Source organism: Pezoporus wallicus, unplaced genomic scaffold, assembly GCF_028554395.1.
Source record: "Pezoporus wallicus isolate ANWC-B61680 ecotype Strahan unplaced genomic scaffold, APGP_CSIRO_Pwel_v1 contig_6787, whole genome shotgun sequence".
NCBI lineage: Eukaryota > Metazoa > Chordata > Aves > Psittaciformes > Psittacidae > Pezoporus > Pezoporus wallicus.
In genome coordinates, this window is record NW_026636951.1 from 163,016 (window position 1) to 183,927 (window position 20,912).

A 20,912-nucleotide genomic window follows, 5' to 3' on the forward strand; every position below is an offset into this window, starting at 1 on the left:
ATGACTCTCCTGCATGATTGCATGATTTCTCAAAACAATTACTTTTCCTAATATCTAAAGGACAGATGCAAAAATAAAAGAGCTGTAATACACTGGAATGCAGCTTCAATTGGTAAGTTAAATAATTGCTGATGTCTTTTTTTATGTTTTGAGGGTTTTTATTGTTATCATTATTTACTAATAGATTTATAGCAGCAGCTATTCAAGATACAGTAGTGTTGAAAACCTTGTGAAATTTGCGTATTTGAAATGCAAATGTACTGTAAAACATTGCCTCTGCACTTTTTTTTTTTTAGGGGCTACAAGAGCTTCCAAAACCACACCTGACAATGTGCAGTCTTAAATGCTGGAGTCTCAGAGCCCTTTTTCTGTTGATGATGTGTAGGTAAGAAATATTTGCTAAAATATTATTTCTTAAACATATAGTAATATCAGTTGGTTTATAATCAATTTGCTTTCAATTAGAAATATATCTGACCAGGTAACAGAGCCAAATCTCGACAGTTGAATCTTGTCTCTTAAAAAGATAAAACCACCTGAATATTAACAGAAATACAGGACCGAACTCCATGAATCATCTTGGTTACCTTAACTGAGGTACAGTTGTTTTTCATTAAGAAGACTGATGAGGAAGGAAAAAAAAACCAAACCTCAAAACATTTAATTTAAGCAAATGATCCTTCAAATGAAGGATTACTGTGTAAAGAATGTGAATATCATCAGATGCTTAGCAGATTTAGAAGGACACAAATTTAGATGGGTCCTTGCCTAGAGCACGGTACCTTGCCCAAGGACGGAAGCACACAGTCCACCTAAATGTACTGTAAGCTTGAGGTAGTAGAGTCATCACTGTGCATTCATTACTAAAGGAGAGTGTCTTAAAAAGATTTACCTGATTAAAATGTTGTCTTCTTATTCTCTGTGATGAAATCATGAAGTCTTTAGAAAAGATTAGTTATGTTAAGCTGGAAGGTGAAACTGATTCCTTCTGTGTACCAGTAACCCTGCTAACAGTGCAGTTGCCATGACAAAAAAAAAAACCCTTAAGATAGGAATAGAGTGCTGAAAATATATTCCTTATATAAAAATGGGGAAAAACTATTCTTTGTAAGTAATTCTAATAAGAAAAGACAAGCATGGACATAGTCACTACCACTTTTAACTGAAGTATTTAAAGTCTATTAGCCAATTCTGTGTAAAATTACCTAACCTATTTGGTCTCCCAATCTCCTTACGGTAAGATTCTGCCTGAGTTTTGGTTCAGGTGGGTGTGCAAACGCATGTTTAGATAAAGCCTCCACTTGTGAGGGCAGGTGAAAGATTCCCCTGAAAGGGAGCTTCAAGCATTCATCTCCCACACCTTCTCCAGTGCTATAAAGAGATCTTTGTTCAGAACACACACTTGCTCTAATTCTACCTTCCTTCCTTGTCAGCTGTGACTTGTCACACTCTATAATCACTGCATGATTCATGGCTTTGCAGTAATAAAACACTGGTAAGAGACCAACAAAATTTCAGAAGCATCTAAGTAACAAGGAGGTTAATTTCCTTGAGAAGTTCAGCCTGCAGTGTATAATTGCCTTCATTATCAGGCAGACTTTTCAAATCCTCTTACAGCTTCACATGGCTAAGAGTATCCAGAATCACAGACAGTTAACTCCTGTGCAGCATCCATGGGAATCATGTGCGTGCATAGCACCTGTTTAGCTTGGACGGAAGTGCACAGTATTGAGCTGATGTAGTATCCAAATCCAAACACAGGCTAAGATGCAGCTTTGCCCCTTGCCTGTTTCACAGCCAAGGTGATGCTTAGGCACGCAAATGCTTTTTTGCAGCACACACATCAGGAAGGTATAGTGAAAATGGCGTTTAAAATAAAAAACTAGCTGCTTGGCGCTGAAAGAGAGAAACAATTCTAAGCAATATCCAAGGACTGAGGTGTACTGAAGCAAGGGCAAGGACTGATCTGTAGCTGACCCTGTGGGCAACCCACATGTGCAAACTCTGACTAATGCGTGAAGAGGCTTTCCTCTACAGAGTATTTTATAACCAATAATGTTTGGTGATGTTTTTTTATTTTAAGTTTAGAGCCTCATCTTCCTTTCATATTCATAGAGAGGACATGATCTGTCACAACACACATGCTAACAATGTCACCTTGCTTTCTAGCTCTCCCTTCCTGAATGACATTTCTTAATTTCACTTGAATTAAATTACATTACAATTACATCATAGACACACATACTAGAGTCTATATCCAGGGCATTGCCTGGATCAGTTTCCTGGAAATATTTTTATTAAAAAAGTAGAAATGAAAAAATTGAGGCAAATTGATCAAAGTAATAAATAGATTCATTATCAGGGATTAGCTTAAGTAAATATCTGCTGTTTGATCCGAAGAAGGGCACCCATTTATTTTGTGGGATTTTTAGTCTTTCGTTTTTTGGCTGAGTTTAGGGGCACTTACATTATTTAAGTATTTGTTCCTGTATCTGGTAAATGGTAACATAATGCTAGTGTTTCAGCCCCACCAATTAACCAAAAAATCAGTAGGGGTACTGGAGGTTTTGACACAGAGAATGTCGGTGATGTAGGTGATTCTTCTGCAGTTTATCCACAGAGACTATACAAAAGCCTGTATTCTTGAGCAACCTGGGCATGAAATAAGAAGTAACCTCTTTGTTTACATCAGTAAACCCTTCGCCTGTCAGTGGTTTGCCTGAAAACAACTATTTTACCCTAGATTTTCCTGAGGGGGTTGTTGCTCAGAGACTGTATTTGGCATTTTCTTTCTCTCTTCTTTTGGTTCTAAGGTGTTTATGCCTCTTTCACGATACATAACTTGTGACAAAAAATACCTAGGAAAAATATTCCTGTACATGTGTCTTGACTGCACTTACATTTTAAGTGGTGATGTATACTATTGTTAAGGGCAGACATGCCCTCTTCCTCCTCCAGTTACTCAATTCTGTTAAGACACTGACTTAAGAGTATCTTAAATAACAAGCAGTTGTTATACCTATCAAGTTCAGCCTAGCCTGTAAAAATATTACATTTTTAAACCATAATACAACTAAGAAAATTAAATAATTATAATTCACCTTTTATAAAAGAAAGAATGCATCACTGAACCTGAAGAGATTAAACATGTATTATACATTGACAGCCCAGAACACATAGATATTCCCAGCTGTCAAATACATATTCAGTTTTCTTCTACAAAAGCCTATTCTCTTCTCAGTGGTTGGAACAGCTGTTTCAAGGCAATTCCATACTTAGATGCATGCCTGTGTCTTTCAAATATATTAAGAAAATGGAGGAACTAAAACATATGCAGTTAGTTAAATACAGCAAGAAGAATACAGGGTAAAAGAGAAGCTTAGATGCATTGATGAGAAGATGTACACGCATACGAGGAATGAGACTCAGCTTTTACATTAATCCTTTGTGATTCCTGCATAAGGCTATATGACAGAGTATAGGAATGTGTTCAGCTGTTTAGTGATGAATGGGGCACATGAATTGAAGAGCACTTTAAATGAAACAGGGCATCCTCACTTGAAATGCTGATAAGCAAATCCGTGTAAGGTACATAACATTTATAGATTCCTTACCTTTCAACACTGACAAGCTGCTTCTAAATATCCCCAAAGTTACCAAGATGGTACCACCACACACTCACATATATGAGGCATCAGATTCCTCTCATATATTGGCTTAATGTGGTAAGACTTGTCAAAGATTGCCGGGCAAAAGAGGATACAAGGGATGGTACCCCATTAATTCACTGCCTCAGGTACTGCACAACTGCTTTTCCATGGCAGCAGGTTCTTACCCGTAAAAGTCAAAACCCAAAGACTACACATTATGTATTACTGAGGGAAATAAAGAACTATTTCCACAGGTGATTTAAGGAAAGGACTTCCAAACAGCAATGGCAAAAATTTAAGATATCTTTTAGAAAATAACGGTCAATGATAATGCAGCAGACCACTATGTAGTTGCATATTGATCAGCACAACAGTATTATGTCCTTGTAGTGGAAAAGGGACAAGTTTTATTTTATTGTTTAACAGGTTGTGAAAGCTATTCAGAAGAATCCAGTAAAACTATGAAATCAAACTCATGCAGCTCATCGAACACTTAGCTAAAGTTACATGTAAATTTCAAAAGCAGAAATATCTACTGCAAGCACAGTATTTGAAAGTTAAATTTAAGTACATTTTTCATTCCAAGACTTTTGTGCAACATAGAACTGGCCCTTTTATTTATGTTCATATTTTAAATAAATCATTGAATCATAGAATAGTTAGGGTTGGAAAGGAACTTAAGGCCATCTAGTTCCAACCCCCCTGCCATCAGCAGGGACACCTTACGCTAAATCATATCACCCAAGGCCTCATCCAATCTGGTCTTGAACACTGCCAGGGCTGGAGCATTCACAACCTCCCTGGGCAACCCATTCCAGTGCCTCACCACCCTAACAGGAAAGAATTTCCTTCTTATATCCAGTCTAAACTTCCCCTGTTTAAGTTTTAACCCATTACCCCTTGTTCTATCATTACAGTCTCTAATGAAGAGTCCCTCCCCAGCATCCCTATAGGCCCCCTTCAGATACTGAATGTAACCATGCTTGCTTCTTTGGTACACAAAGGATAAATATTTGTTATTTCGATAATGGCATTACTCAAGACCACACCTACATTAAGTAATTACATAGTTCTCTAGCAACAATAAAAAAATCAGGAACAAAATACGGAAAGTAAACAGGACCGTTCAAATACCTGAGCTACACAAGTTGCAAGACTGCTAATGAAAAACAGCTACTTATGTGGGAGTATGGCTTGTTGAACAGAAAAATCACACAGCGGTGTTTCAGGACAGCAGACACCACATCACAAACCACAGTGGGATTTGGCCACATGTACTTGGTGAGATCATCTCAACATTTAAATTTTGCTCATCTAAGATACTGGATTGTTCCTAGTGAGTGAAAGCCACAGATTCCTGACAGAACAGCTCAAGCTCCCTCAGAAATATGGTAAAATTAAAATCAAAGGCACAAGCTTTAGAAAGCTACAGGAGACCTTGAAACATCATTAGGAAGAGCAAACAGTTCTCAGAAGCAGCCCAAGTAGAACTGGGAGGAAGAAATTCAGCGAGGATTGGGCATGACTAGGAAAGAACACAAAAAGGGAGAGACCCTTTGACCATCAATTTGTATTTACACCCTTCTCTCCAGCACTGAGCCACCACATCTACAATTCATATCTTCTGTATGGGAGTAAAACTGGTTGCTTCTAGTAACCAGTCACTTCTGATGTGTGTAATAAGAAGCAGAGAAACCTCCTGGTGAATATGTAGTGGCTGTTCTCCATCAGAACACAACGCCTCTGCCTGCAACCAGCTGGGCTTCCTTGAGTCAATTAATTACTTGCTTCTCACCTTCATAGTTAGAGTCATACCGCCACTTTTCTGAAATCACTGGCAATGAGCAGTCAGTAGCACTTGTGTTTTAATTTATGAAGAGCACAGCCTAAATCTGTGATGGGTGAGCACACCTTGCTTGCACTCAGGTGCTCACCTTAGGGGTTAGGCAGAAACTAAGAACAAAGTTATCCTTTGCTATGGGACAGTTACTGTCTGTGTAATGGCCCTTCATGACCGCAGGTGCCCATCCGCAGCTGCTAGCTATAAAGACCTATAAAAGACAAAGTGGGAATATATAAAAATTAATCTGGATGTAGTCTAACTAAAAAACTGCAATTGTGGTATGCATCTTCTCTAGTGCCTTCCCTCACCCTCCCAGTGAGGCTATTGCAGGGGCCCCAGGGTTTTAAAATTTCTTACTTATTTCCATTTAGCTTTTGTGGTTCATATTTGTAATTACTTCAAACAAAGCAGTGGTTTGCATTCTCACTATGCTTCACCAGTTTTGCCCAACAGGGTTATTTCTGTAGCCTGTTTAAAAACTGTGTTATAAAAGCAGGATTTTAAAAGCGGTTTTATGCACTAATCTCTGAGGCTGGTTTCTGCCTCTCTCCAGGAGCTAAATTGAATGTATTTTATTATGTAAAAAGAAGCTTAATTTTAAATGCTAAAATAAACAGCCAACACTTTTCCCACATTCCTAGATTATAATAGTAATGTCCTATTTACAGAGAAGGTATTAAAGAAGACGGAACTGTTTTCTAAGGTGAGGTATTAAGAAATGGTATGCTTTAAGGTAAAAAAGTGTTGTTTTCTTCCAGTAAGAGACTAATGCCCGTTATAAAATCTGTGCTGTGAAATGCATATGTGCAAATGTTTCCTAATATGTTATTTGATGGGCAGTAATCATCAGTAACCTTGAAACTAATACAGTATTTTCCTGCAATGTCATCTCTACTATAATTGATGATGTTCTTTTAAAACATTCTCACTGTTTTAATTCCATTTAGGTCAATGCAAATTTCCAAAGCTGAAGGAAAAGGTGAAATTCTACCTCCAACTATACAAAAAATAATAAAAGGGTACAACAAGTATCTACGTCCATTTTTTGATAGTAAGTAGAAAAGCTGTTTCCATAAGACTGAGCCTCAATGTAATGCAGTGTCTGAAATTTAGCGATGAGAGCAAATGTTCTTTTTTGCTGTACTTTTTTCCTCCGGTGTTTGACAGAGGCTGATCTGATTGTACATGACGTACTATGATAAAATAAGATGTAACATAATAGCTTTTGTGGCCCAAGGTGAAATATATATATTCCAGGCATTCACAAACAAAACTTCCAAGTCAAGTTAAGGACTTGACTGTCGATGTTAATGTGTCCTCTGTGAAATAAGCTGTCATGCCTTGACTATTTAAAAGCACAATTTCCTCTAATTTCCTAAATAATAACTGTAAAAAGTTTTGATTAAGGATGAGAAAGCTTTATATATCAAAATATTTATAAAAGCACGGGCAAATCTTGTTACTTTATCAAGGATTAAGTGCATCTACTGTAAGAATGCAAGAGAATTATTCCATAAATGCTTCTTGCCTTGGGTCTTAAAGGTCACTGAATTGTTTCACTGCAGAACTGTAAGGAAAAATAAAACAAAAATTTGAGTTTCTTGCATTAGAAATTCATGGTCACCAGGTTGGAAGACCCCCATAGTCCACTGCATGAAGGCAGATTTTACTGCCCTGCAGTACAGTGAATGTTAGGCACCTGAAATCTCAGAGACAGACACCTTCCTTGCTTGAATCAGGCTATTCCGTGTATCAGAAATACTGAGGAGTTGTGAGGTTGGGTGACGATATCTGCCTAGAGTAACTGCAGAACTCTGAAAAAGAAAATACTCTGCATGCTGAAAAGATGCTCAACACCACATCTGTCAGAAAATTAATTTGCACAGTGAATGGTACACAATAGTTCTTAAGTTAAATATTCAGAATCATTAAAGGTTTCAAATGACTTTGGTATGCCTTCATGTCCTTCTTAATGGTTGGCTAAAGTGTTTCTCAGACCATACTGTTACCTCTTGCCATCCAAATACTTGGTGAGAGTATCAGCCTGTTCAATAAGGGTGCTCCACATCATGTGCAATTTCTAAATCCATTTCATAAAAATAATAAGATAAATCTGCATTTTAGGTTTAGGAGAAAGGGAAACCTATTTAATCTGTTTGGTATGATTATGTTTGTCTCAGCTGCTGATAAAAACTGCTATAAAGTATTTACATAGTCTAAGGTTTTCTACAAAATAGAAGTAATGCTAATAAGCTAACACCTTTGCATTGGAGGTGATGCATAATGGAAAATAATTATATGATCAGTGGCCATTAATATATTTTGTTCATTGCTTAAGGCTAGTACTAGCGATACTTTGGCACTGCCATGATGGATGTAGTTTGGTGGACACAAACAGAACGTAATTTCAAAATCCTATGATAGTATTCAAGACCAGCAGTAAAGCACTTTTGAGTTACAAATCTCCCTTTCCTAATGTGAGCTTTTTTTTTTCTCAGCTGTAATAATGCAGCAGAGCTGTAGCTCATTTTCTGCCTGTGAATTTTGTTTGGAGGGATGCTAAGGACTTTCTGCATTTGCTTACAAATCCCAGAGGAGCTCAAGTGCAGATCTTCTGTCGTATGCAGAGACAGTCTAGCATTTCCAGACAGTACCACTGTTGCTGCATATGCTCGCTACAGCTGAGGCGTCCAAACACTGTGTGTCAGGATCTATATTAGCCCTACTACTGAAGGAATGGGATAAGAATCTGAAAAATGCATTTTATTGATGCTGTCAGGGTTGGTAAAGAGAATTTACAAAGAGAAATTACTTTTTAATGGAATAATTTAGGTTAGGATGATCTAGGAAGTATTTATCCTAACTATTCTACGATTCTATGATTCTATGATTTTTGGATCTGTAGCTTTTGGCAAGACCTTTTGGGACCGTTTTCCATGTAAGAGAGACATTAATGCTTGGGGAGTGGTGTCTTTGCAGCCCTGACCCCTCTCTGTTGCTGACGAAGTGGGCTGCAGCTTGGATGAGATGTAGGTCCAGGAAAAGCTATTCCTCTCCTCAGAAGCAGAGCTAGTAAACGACCCGAATCTTCGCTTTAGCAAATCACTGTATTATACTGATCTCTGTGACCACAGCTATCCTAGTTTTGTTCTATTCAATAATTTCCTTATTCCTATGGATATTATCTGCCTGCAGCTGGTGTACCTTGTATCTGTTCTTTGTGAGAAAGATTTCAGTATAACTGGCTTTACTCAGAATTACATCAATGGCTACAGTAATTTAGTAATTTATACCTCTTATGTGCCTTTTTATTTTTACCATCCTTTTTCCCTGAAAATCCTTACTTTCTTCGATATAATATAGCTCTGTGTCAACCCATCAGTGCTGATTTACTCTGAGAAGGAAATTTGTAAATTTGTTTTTCTAGAAACATGCACAGAAAAGGATGTATGTGCATATTAACCCCAAGATCTATATTTGCTGTCTGAAGTGCACGAAAGGATTTGCATAAAATGGGAACCTAGTATGTGTATGTCGATACATGGAACTATCTAAAAATAATATCCTAAAGTCAGCCCCCTTTTAAGTCATTTGGCTCCCCCCTTTTTTTTTTGTGCCAAAATTCCTTTGTTTTTGAAAGTATGCATATTTGCGGTCAGTTGGATATGCACTCATAAATATCTGTAAAGAAATTTGTCATAAAACTAGTTGGTATTATTTGTTGGCATCTAAAATGCTTTGAGCTTAATGTTAGCTAGCCATAATGGAACACTGATTTATATCAAGTGTGAGCGGGCCAGAGGTTAGCTTGAATGTAGAGTAACATAATTCAAAGTCACCTCAAAGTTGTTTGTCCTTGAAATTTTTCTTCAGGCAGGAAATGTGGATTTTTGAAGGATGCTTGCTGCCAAGATACAATCATACTCTTAAAAAAAATCAGTGACACCGAACTTAATATTTAGCAAAATGTTGGATTTTGTTAGTCCTGAAAAGAAAGCGTTAAGTATAAACAAATGATCATAAAATAGGGTTCCCTTTTTCCTAAAGCCAGGAGGAACACAAATATTTACCAGTCAAGGAAATCATAAATTTAGTTTAATAAGCCCTCCATTTGCTTATTTGTCCATGCTTGGTCCTTATGCTGGGACTGGTGGATGACTGGCAATTACCTAAGAGGGTACAACTCAGCTAGTGTCATTAACAAGGACATTATATTTTTCCCTTGAATCCAGTAGCTGTATAACAACTCAGAAATTGGCTTCTCCCCTTACATTGATGGGAACTAATAGATTTCTAGATTTTAAGCTTGGATTAATCTTGCCTTAAGTCATCTCCTCCCCTCAGGCCACCCCTCCAGACCCTTGTTGCTTAAAGGCTGCCATTTACGCCCAATACAGAATGTCATTCCCGTCTCTAGGCACCTAAAATAGGTGCTTAAAATTAGATCAGTTGAAAGCAGTATTAGTATGTCAAAGTTTGCAGACAAGTAAAATATAGTGAGTGTTTTTTGTTTGGTGGGTGGCACATACCAATTACCAAATGATGGTGTTACTTTTACACGATGTACAGAGAAATCCAAGCTGAAATGGTTACTTGCCTCTGCCCTCATCCAAATACTATTATTAAGAACGTTCTTTTTCCTTAACTATAGCATTTTTATATTCCTCTTTTGCTTGATGAACCAGCTCAGTATTTATAAACTGAACAGATAAAACCAGGCAGTTCCATTAATGAATAAAAAAAATTACCTATTCTAGAATGATTTTAACCATTATTTGTACTGGAATATGAAATACTTCTGTAGTAGTGTTAGTAGATAGTACCCCTTATCGTAATAATATCCATCTTTGACTTTAAGTAGATGTGAAAGTCTTCTAAAGAAAAGCTGAGATAAGGGATTTAAAAATGTATAGTTATTTCCCTTAAATGTGTTACATAACCCTGAAACTTTATCTCAGTAATACGAGCTGATTTCAACACCAGGTTTTCTGCTGAAACTGTGTAGGCCAATTTTGTAACGTTAAGTGCTGTGCCAAACCTCTCTGAATTAATGAGCAATTCCTGCTGACTTCAGTGAGCCTTGGATCAGGCACATGGAGGTGGTAAGGGATGCATTAAATCTTGTAAATAATTTTACACAAATAGATTTTGTTCTGTGATTGAATGTGATAATTTAAGTGTTCTCATTAAAAAGTGAGAGACTAGGAAAAGGTCACAGCTAAGTATATTTGAATATGGAAGCTGCTTTCAAGTGGTATAGAAAAGTGTCATGCTCAAATCAGTTATTCTAAACTATATTTAAAAGTTTATTTTCCTTAGCCTTGTAATGAGTAATACATTTCATGGTCTTAAGGTTTTAATTCAAGAAAGCAAATTAAATTTGAGTCCAACCTTCTATGTAAGACCAGTCATCGGGTTTTTTTTTCCTCAAATGTTGTTTATATTAGGTTTTATGAGTTTAATTAGATGAAGGCATTTTAGTCCTCAGATTTTTACAGTATACCCCCAAAAGAGACCAGGAGATTTCAGAATATCAGCTGTGTTTAAGACCCTTTGATTTAGTGAGACAACCTCACAGAGTACATGAAACACCGAATGATCATAATCTAAAGACTATTTTATATACCAATTTGCCTTCAGAGAAAGGCAAAAAGCCCAGAATGTGTCCAGCCAGTTGTATATTTGGGAAAAATATCTTTTGAATCCCTACTGAATCCTTAAAATTGTGACTTAATAAATCAGTGATGGTGCAAAACTATAAACTTCAGCATACAGATGTTAATGTATATTTTCCTTACTTTCCCATGGAGATAAGAGACACTCTGAGACAATCATTGCCACCAAACCCAGCTTCCTGCATGTAGGTTTGTGTTTATTTTTCTTCCCTGCCCCTAAATGCTGAGTTCTAGAGACTCTAAATGATGAACAGTGATTAAGTTCAGTTAGACAAAGATCAATTTATTTGAAGTTTTATGTTGCCTATGGCTTCCATAAACTGGGATCTTGCTTTGCTTAGTCAAAGAATGTGTACAACTTACCCACTGGATAGTGTTTCTGTGCACTTCCTGACACTGGGCAAGTCACCTCTCCATCTTCTTGAGGAGCTGAGTAAATGCTGTTCCTTAATTTCCATGTTACAAGCTTTGATACTAAGCTTCCAGAGGTTTTTGTCTTCTCTCTCTGAAATATTTCTCTCTCTCTCAATTGAACTCTGTCTGCTGTTTGCACATTTTTTTAAACTCAAATGTGGAAAACAAATCATGTCACAGTAATCTCATAACAGACTTGCCAGTACAGTCTAGATTGCAAGATAACTTAATTCTATGTATTGCTCCCCATTGCAGTAGTGCTTCTGCCAAAGCATAATGCGGAAAGACCATGTTGAAATGATTATCTGTGACAACCTCTAAATCCTTCTCAAAGGCACTGCTTGCCAGGATAGTTTCCTATCCTGTACATATTGTCTGCATTATTTGTCCCCACATTAATTGCTGGCATTTGGCTGTATTAAAGTGGGTATTTTTGACAAATGATTTAACAAGCTGTTATTACATTCCCTACCAATTTTTGTCTTATTCACCAACTGTACCAATGAAACTACATCACTGACTAAAGATCACTGATGTGAACAAATAAGATCGAAGCTGATTCCTGCTAGAAATGGATCTATCTTCTGATGTCTTCGCATCAAAAATTACAGTTGAGATCTGTCAAAAGGCCTGTCTTAATCTGTCCAGTCTCTTCATGTAACATGTACTTGTCAAGAAAGATGTCTTGTGGTGGGACGTTAATGCACCAGAAAAATCCAAGCTTAATTTACCACTTCATCTAAAAGTCCCATAATGCTCTAAACCAAAGCAAATCTGTCAGTGAGGCAGAAAACCCCCAGTTTTTAGTGAACCTACAATAAATTATTCTGGTCATACTTTTCCTTCTAAGTTAGAGTTGCATAGTATTTATCCAATATTGTGCAAGGGTAAGGTGTTCTTCCAAAAAGCCATCCCTTTTGAGATATTTCCAAATATCAGAATCATCTTAAGTTTTCTTAAACTAAATGAAAGTGCTGTTGCTAATAGCTCAGCACTGGCAGTTCACAATAGTGCAGACTGATTTAAGTAGTTGGTCTTCAAAGTTACAAATACCAATGTGACACAGTGGTGGTTTTCCTTTTTTGGTGCAAAGATTAACAGACTGTGATCATTGCAGTGAACCAGACTTAATTTTTAGGTGTGCTGTCTGCCACTCTTCTGGCTAATTTCCCATATGGGGTTACTGTGAATATCTGTAAAGTGCATGAAGTAACAGGCTTTGTACATAAATTTCAGTAAAAGTTAAAATATATGTTAATTGAATTGTACACCCATTGCTGCAACAAGGCACACCCTTTGGTGGATATTTGCCATGGTTTGAAGATTCTCTTAACTAATGCAGGACGGACTTAAGTTCAGTTTTCTGAAGATCGGTCAATTTCTTCTGAAGCTGTCATTATACATAAAATTCCTGCCAAACATATGGAAATGTAGGAATTGACTGCCCCATCTGGTCTGCTGCCCTGTTTTTGACACTGTCAACAGACCTTTCAGAGGAAGTTCAGGGAAAACCCTGGTGAATAATTGTGGGGAGACTCATTCTGTTACTAATAATCTGCTTATTTAGTAAGGAGCCATAAACTGTGTTTAGCCTCACACACACACAAAAATAGCATTTACCTATTAATAGTTTTCTGGTTTAATTAACAGTTAAAGCAAAGCTATTCTCAACAGCTTATATTGTGTTATTAAAGAACCCTTCCACGATTTCCGCCCCCCTGCACAATTCCTCTCTGGCATGTTGCTGTATCTGAAGGGATGTAATTTGCTGCCGAGTTTTCCCGAGTGCTTGGCTCAACAGGCTGGCTGCACAGCACAAGCTCCTGGGTTATGAAGACTGTCATGGTTAGCAGAGCTGGGTGGTTTTGTCCTGACTACAGTACCAATCTTTAGCACTTGAACTGCAAGGCAGGTCTGTGCTAGGACAACCAGTCTAAAGTACCTCTGAACCTGAGGTAGATGTCCTTTGGTAGTTGGGAGTCACCTACACTACATTTCAGTTGTGGTACTCAATAGTATTTTGAAAAATACCATAACAGGAAAGAAGGAAAAAAGCGATGCACAAAGTCCTGTGTCTGTGATTCCAGAAAAATGAAACCTAATTTAATTTCAGTAGTCATTCTGGAAAGTCGGCTTTTCCTCTCAGATGTATAACAATAGCACTGATGGTACTAAATGTTGCTAATGAGCATTTCCCCTAATCTGTATCACTTTGACTAGCAAGGATTAAGTATTCCTATCAATAAAATATAATAGGAAAGAGTCTGATTGTTCCCAGTCAGAATTCCCACGTCACCAGCTGAACACTGCACTGTTAACTCCCAAGGGTGGTCCATTATTAAATGTATGCCTTGCATGATGAGGTTGCCCCGATTCTTGTGTGACTGTTGGTAATGAGATACTCTCGTACAGTGATACATGGGAATCTGCAAGAAGGCTTGGAAAAAAGTCCCAAACAGCAAAACCCCCAGAAAATGGGTTATAAATCAGACTTATTTTTAAATTTAAGAATTTTTATGCATCTGATGTTTCTTTTGAGCTGGCAGTAATGCTGGCAGTATTTCACTTGTAGTAATGCTATAGTACAATGGTAAGCACAAGTATCAATTAATTCTGCTGCTGTTGCATGCTAGGAAGTCGGGCGGAGTTTCCTAGAGGGTCAAGTTTGTAAACTTTGAAGAACAAATATAAATGTATTCTTGGGATATCAAAACCTGAAAAGAATGGCAAGAACAGAACAATCTGTCAATGGTCTGAGAACTTTAAAGTCGTACAATCTTGTTCTTAAATTAACTTCCAAAGCCTTCTTCCAATAGATGAGCAATTTTTTCCAGTTCCAATATACAGTTTATAGTGTATAATGAACACATTGATCACCATCAGGGAATGCTGCAAGCCCACAGTCCTGCTTTAGGCTGGAGTTTTATACTTGAAGTTTCAACTGAGTCCAGAAAAAAGCATTTATAGATTGTTTCAGAAGTGCCAGATGTTTAACAGCGCTGACACATGCATTACAATTTGAAATTATTTTGGAAAAAGTAAACATATCAATACATTTACACCACTTAGAATGACACATTTTTTGTTAGTGTAAGTCAGTGGGGTAAAGCTGGACCCTGTCTTCCTCTAAATGCCATTTGGGGACATGTATACCTAATGCATTGCAAGGAGCCAAGAGAGTGTTTCAGCAGCATGCCTGCAACATACTGGCACAATCACCAACCTAGATCTTATCTAAAATATCTGATTTCTCAGTACTGCATTCTCTGCTTCTCAATTACTTGGAAAGATGCACTTATTTAATATGAATTTCCTTGTACATGTGCTTGGTTAATTATTCTGCACATATTCAACCAGGAATAATGTCATGTTCCCATGAAAGCTCTGCATAATTTCTGCATTTTAAAATACACAGCTGATGATCTTCCTTCTGACACTAAAATGTATTCACAAGGAAACAAGAATCTGAGCATACTAACATTACAATGGCAACTACCTAGGTAAGGTATTTAATCACAGTGAATAAACCTTCAGCTGATCTTAAAAGGGGAATAAAATTACTAATTTCCCTTTATAAATGCAAGTATTGAAATCACAAGTTAATTGCTAGTGGTCAAAAGCAGGAAGTTAAAATACAGTGACACAATATAGACAATATATTCTTAAACAGCCAGTAAATAAAGTCACTCAGCTATCCCATCTGGATGTTAATCATGCGACATTGCCAGGTGCAACCCCTTAGTTCACTAACATCTGATGCACCAGATGTTGCAGCTGGAAGGATTCTTTCCACTGCTCTGCATCTCGGAGCAGAAGGGTGTGATGTTCCTTGGGGATTGTACCTTCTACACCTTGTTGTGCAGCGTTTTCTCCAGCATCTTATTTCTGAAAAAAAAGTAAATCATACAAACCAGGAAGTATTTAGGAAATAAAGTATGTTTATTAAAGCCAAGATACTGTTAGTCTAGAAGTATTGTATTTTGCTTATGAAATTGTTAAAAACCTGTCATAGTCTAAGTTTGAGGATTATTTCCTTTAAAAAATTTCCCTTGAGCATTTAGAGAAAATGGATCATGTTGTGGGAGATTTTCTAACCAGTTCTCCTGAACACTGAGTATTAAAAAACCTTGTGCTAGATTCTGACTTTCTCTTTTTTGCAGATGGTCCCGTGTCAGTTGGAATGAGTCTGGATATTGCAAGCATTGATACGATATCAGAAATAAATATGGTATTGTAGCTTTTGCAATCTGTTTCGTTTTGCTTGTTGATTTGTTTACAGCTGCTGACAATGTGACTTTGAGTTGCCTTGTGCAGTTAATGTGTGTCAGGAGATGGAATTTTATTTTTCACTACAGATAGTGGTTATAGCACTAAAATAAGTAGAGAAATGCAGGTGTAAATCACAGCTCTCACATACAAACAGAAATTTGCTACTGAGTATTATTTGTCATGAAAGGAATATAGAACAGTCTTTATTTTCCAGATGGAATGTCTGAATCTTTCTGCATTTCAGAAAGTTATATATTCATGTGACTTTGAAGCCACTCCCTTTCCTTGTGATTAAACACAGCTGAATGAGTATTGCTTTTCTCTTACTTTTACTCTCTCATGTGAATTTATTCCAGCTGTGTTTCATTAAATTTGTGTAATTTATTTTTGAACAAACTATGAAATGGAGTTTTCTAATTAAAGATACTCTCCATTGGTAATAGAAATAAAAGGCAAAAATCATTAATCAGATAGTCAATATTAGAAAATATTTGTGTGCTTTTGTGTCTATAGAAGTGTGTGCGTATATAAATATTAAAAAAAATTATATATTAAAAAATTAAATATATAAAAAAATTGTGTTTATATATACATAGAAATATCTCACCGTTTCATTACCCAGGTTTCCACAGAAATTGAACGTTAGAATCCCTCTGTACTTGGTGTTAGATAGTATTTAGAAAGGGGAAAGTAAGGTCACTACCTAAGATGAAGTTATCATCCTGATAAAAGCACATCAGAAAATCAAAATTTCATTAAAGGAGTGCTAAGAAATAACGTGATTTTACTATAAGACTTCAAAACATATTTGAATTAAAGGTGAATTCAGCTGAGAGCTATATTCAAGGTCTTTGTAAATTTGGTACAGTTTCCCTTGTGATGCTGAAAGGATAAATTGTGCTAAAAGCTTATTCACTGCTTATTCCACTAATTTCTTTTGTCCTTTTGTCTATCTGAATTTATGCAACTTTCTCCAAAGTTTTCTTAGAAAATGCATTATTTAGTAGTTTATGTGAACAAAATGATGTTTGCAGCCACCTACATAAATCATTCTAAGATTTAACGATTTACAGAGACAGATTATCTGCTTACAAAACTCTGATGACTTCAGTTGATTTATAGGCATGGATTTAGGCTAGCAGCTTTTACTGTAAAATTCCAATAGCTGTAAGAACAAAGTGTACTCAAGATAATATTCTGTAATGATGTCAGCCTCACATCAAGTGCTGGAAAATTTGGCAGTGCAAAAGCCAGTACAGCTGCTTTCATAGTGCCAGCATTTAAGAACAGAACATGGGAGTCACAGGCTATTTGTGCCCAGCAACTGTTTCCATATACTTTTGTAAAACAGAATATAATACAGGCTTGCTCTGTGTGATAATTTTGTTTTTTCTCTTTCAGGACTACACAGCTACCATATTTCTAAGGCAGCGATGGACTGATGAGAGACTTTGTTTCGATGGTAATAAAAGTTTAAGCTTAGATGGTCGGCTGGTGGAAATGCTTTGGGTACCAGATACCTTCATAGTTGATTCAAAAAAGTCTTTTCTTCATGATATCACTGTTGAGAATCGTCTTATAAGAATATACCCTAATGGAACAGTCTTGTATGCTCTACGGTATGTATATGCTGCATGCCAGCCTTCGTATTTGATGTGTACTTATATTTTAAACTTTACAAATTAGCGTAAGTTTATGCTTAAGAAACTTACCTATTTGTAAAAGTAGAATACACATGATCTTCTAGTTTTAAAAATATGCAGTGCTATTGACCCATATGATTAAACTTCTAAATTGAACAGTGGGTTTCATTTTCTTCTCTAAATAGACCCTTTTACTTTCATGCCAAATGCGAGAATTGCATTTTGCCATTCCAGTTGTTTTTCAATGAAATCATCAAAGAGGAAAGCAAGCTGTGATGGTTGATTTGCATTATTTATTGCACATTATCATTTATAATGATTTTGATAAGTATAACAAAACTGTAAAATATGTTGCAAAATATCAGTAAAGGAAAATACACAGTGTGAGAAAGGAACAAGGGGTGGCCTTTTTAGATTGCCATGAAATTCAGCTGTTCTGAAGTGGTTTCTTGTTTGGGATGCTATTACCAGTAAATACTAGATTTTTTCCTCCTCGCAATAGATAATTGAATGAACATATTAGTTTAATAGGGATACATGGCTTATTTTTATTTTCACTGATGAATAGTTTTATCCCATTAATAATTAGCAATACTCTTTTTTTTCAAGGATCACCACAACTGTTGCATGCAGCATGGATCTGACCAAGTATCCGATGGATAAGCAGACGTGTACTTTGCAACTGGAAAGCTGTAAGACACTTAATCCTTATTATTTTTATACAGTTAGAAAAAGATCTGTGATCTTCTTCAAGGACTGCTAGATTTTATTATCAAAGAGGCTGGATTTTTTGAAGAAGCCAAGGCACAGTATGTAACCAGCTCCTATTGAATTGTAGTAGTATCTGAATAAAAAGATAAATGCAGGAGGCATTGCTGAAGATAGCATAGGTGTACTGAAATGCTGCCATGCTATTAATGATTAAACAAAATATCAGGAGATTATTTTGGGTTTGGTTTTGTTGCACAACCTGCAGTTATTCTGTTGGTCTTCAGGGGGAGTTCTGAGAGCAGACATTTTCCAGCACAGCCAAGAAAATACATTTTTCTTCTCTTTCGGCTAGTATGCATATCCCCCCCCCCCCCCCCCCCCCCGAGGTACAATTCCTTTAGGAGAGAATGATATTAGAATAAGGCTTATTTGTAAGGCATAGAGTTCATGTTTAATTAATTTACTGTTTTCATATTGAAAAAAGGTAATTTCATAGACAGTTCTGTTTTGAGATTGATATATACAGATCGTGCTATGACTTACTTAATTGCCTCTGTGGCAGTGCCCTGGGAAAAAAAATGTCATCAGTTGATGGACCAAAACTAAATATACCTTTATAAGTTCTCATTTTAACAATCCATGTCCTTTTAATTTTCATTAAGATATGCTCGCTAATACTTTTGAGGCATGGTGACTTTGCAAATACCCAAATGTGCGTGTTTCTAATTAGCTTTTTTCTGTTAGTCATATGACAAGACTCTAGGAAAATATTATTTGCATGGGATAACGTTAAAGAATAAGCTGTTCTGTAAGATGAAAATGCATGTTCCAATATATGTCAACACATATTCAACGTCTTTTGGGAGGTTTTTCAGTACTTGCCAAGTTTTACTCTTTATAATTTCAGAAGTGTGTGTATGTATTCTTTGTCTCTTGTTGATAATGACCAATTAGAAGATTGCAAAGTTTCATTTTGGATGGAAACAAAAGGAAATAAACCCCAAAATTTTCCTCACACAGGAGTCCCTCTAGAATCAGCACTTTTATAAGGTCTGTTTAATAAGTATTGATTTGAATGAGAATTTGGATTTATCTCTAATTTCCTTTGGAATAGCATATTGGAAAATCAACATATATGGGTTTGCATCAACAGCATTGCCTAGTGAGTCATTTAATATTTTCTCTGCTTCCAGAATGAAATATATGTCCCACAGGAACTTAAAATTTATTTGACAGGATTAAAAAAATAATTCCCTATATTATTGAAAATAAATGTTTTCCCGAATGATTCCATCTGCTTTTTCAACAGCACGCAAGTGTCTCTTGTCCAAGGGGAAAACATGGTAATGTCCTCACAAATGCTCTCATGACATTGGTGTTTAGTTTTGAGGAAAACAGCTAGAAGCAATAAACACAAAAGGAAAGAGTGTGCCTTTAGCTGTGGCCCTTTTTCTTCAGTGTACTGTAGTACTTTCTTTGAGATAAATCAATTTATAGATGAATCGTCTGTAGATAATCCTAAAATACCGCTTACAAATACCATTACCTGGAATTAAGAATTGTGAATGCAACGTACCTACACATCCACAGAAATACTGATGTTTATAAATAAATAGTAAAATATATAGCAAATATTTGAGCTGAAACAAAGGTTAGGCATTTTGTTAAGTGATTACCAATGTAAAGACAAGCATGGAAAGTAATGACTTTACACAATAAAGCAACCCTAGTGGCCTGTGCTATTCTACGATAACTAGTTAATAGCATTTGTTGACTTACACTTTCTATGCAGCAAAATGCATCTCAGCCAAAATGTTTGTTGTTTTTTTTCCCATTATTGCAACACTTTAGAAGGTAATACTGACGTATGTTAGGAGACAGAATTGCCACTCTGTTGGTATTACAGATGTGACATATGGGGACTTGGAGGGCTCCTGTCTCGGTGCTGACAAGGGGTTCATGCTCTCTGCCATGTGGTAGGGAGCACCACCATTCATTCATGCTGGGCTAAAGGCCTTTTTCCTCAGTTTTTCTCCACACAGCCTCCAGTCCAAATACATATTCATATTTTGGGCCCATCTCTGCAATTTAATTTCCTTTTTGAACTTCTCCTTTAGCATTTATTCAGTGAAGAGCCATGTGAAGGCACTTAACTTGTGCTTGACAATCAGGGGAAATTAAAATTAGCAACAGAAAGGTAAAAGAACTCATTTGTATTAGGCACTATGAATGTTTAATCCAAAATTTACTATTCCTGTAGTTAACCCTGTTGACATTAGCTGTTCGTACTTGTATCAGTGAAGTACAGGAATGAGACATTTTGGGCTTGAGGAATTAGTTAGAATAAAAACTCAGTGTCATATAAAGAGAATGGAGATTATTTGTAAAAGCCAAATAACACAGCTTAAGGATTTTGTCTCTATTAACTTTTAAAACATTTTATAATTAGTAAAATATTAATCCCCTGAATAAAGAGTAACTTTGCACTGTGCTGTTTAACTTTACTGACTATTGGGAAGACTCTCCCAAGAAAATCTTTCACAAATAGAGCTTTGGAATTAGTATTTTCAATTAATTTTCATAGGAAAAACCTACTATTGTTCAACTAATCAAAATAATCTGGAACAAAATTGGCTCTATTAAATCAAAGCAACCTCCATTTGGGGATATCCTTGTTATCGCCTTTCCCATCTCACACAATTTGGAA

General features: G+C 36.4%; 1 protein-coding gene across 2 annotated transcripts in view; it reads left to right on the top strand.

Annotated features, from left to right (window-relative positions):
- The first annotated feature begins 301 nt into the window (after positions 1-301).
- The window catches only part of LOC130595488 (gamma-aminobutyric acid receptor subunit pi-like), a 38,755-nt gene continuing 18,144 nt past the window's right edge, over positions 302-20,912 (top strand). Inside the window, exons 1-5 of one of the 2 annotated variants that reach the window (XM_057402262.1) lie at positions 302-385; positions 6,441-6,544; positions 15,743-15,810; positions 17,253-17,470; positions 18,104-18,186. In XM_057402262.1, coding sequence (XP_057258245.1) covers positions 330-385; positions 6,441-6,544; positions 15,743-15,810; positions 17,253-17,470; positions 18,104-18,186 — 529 coding nt within the window. In that variant the 5' untranslated portion in view covers positions 302-329. Of the gene's footprint in view, positions 386-6,066; positions 6,197-6,440; positions 6,545-15,742; positions 15,811-17,252; positions 17,471-18,103; positions 18,187-20,912 lie in introns of those variants that run through there. The other variant, XM_057402263.1, reaches the window with a different exon arrangement.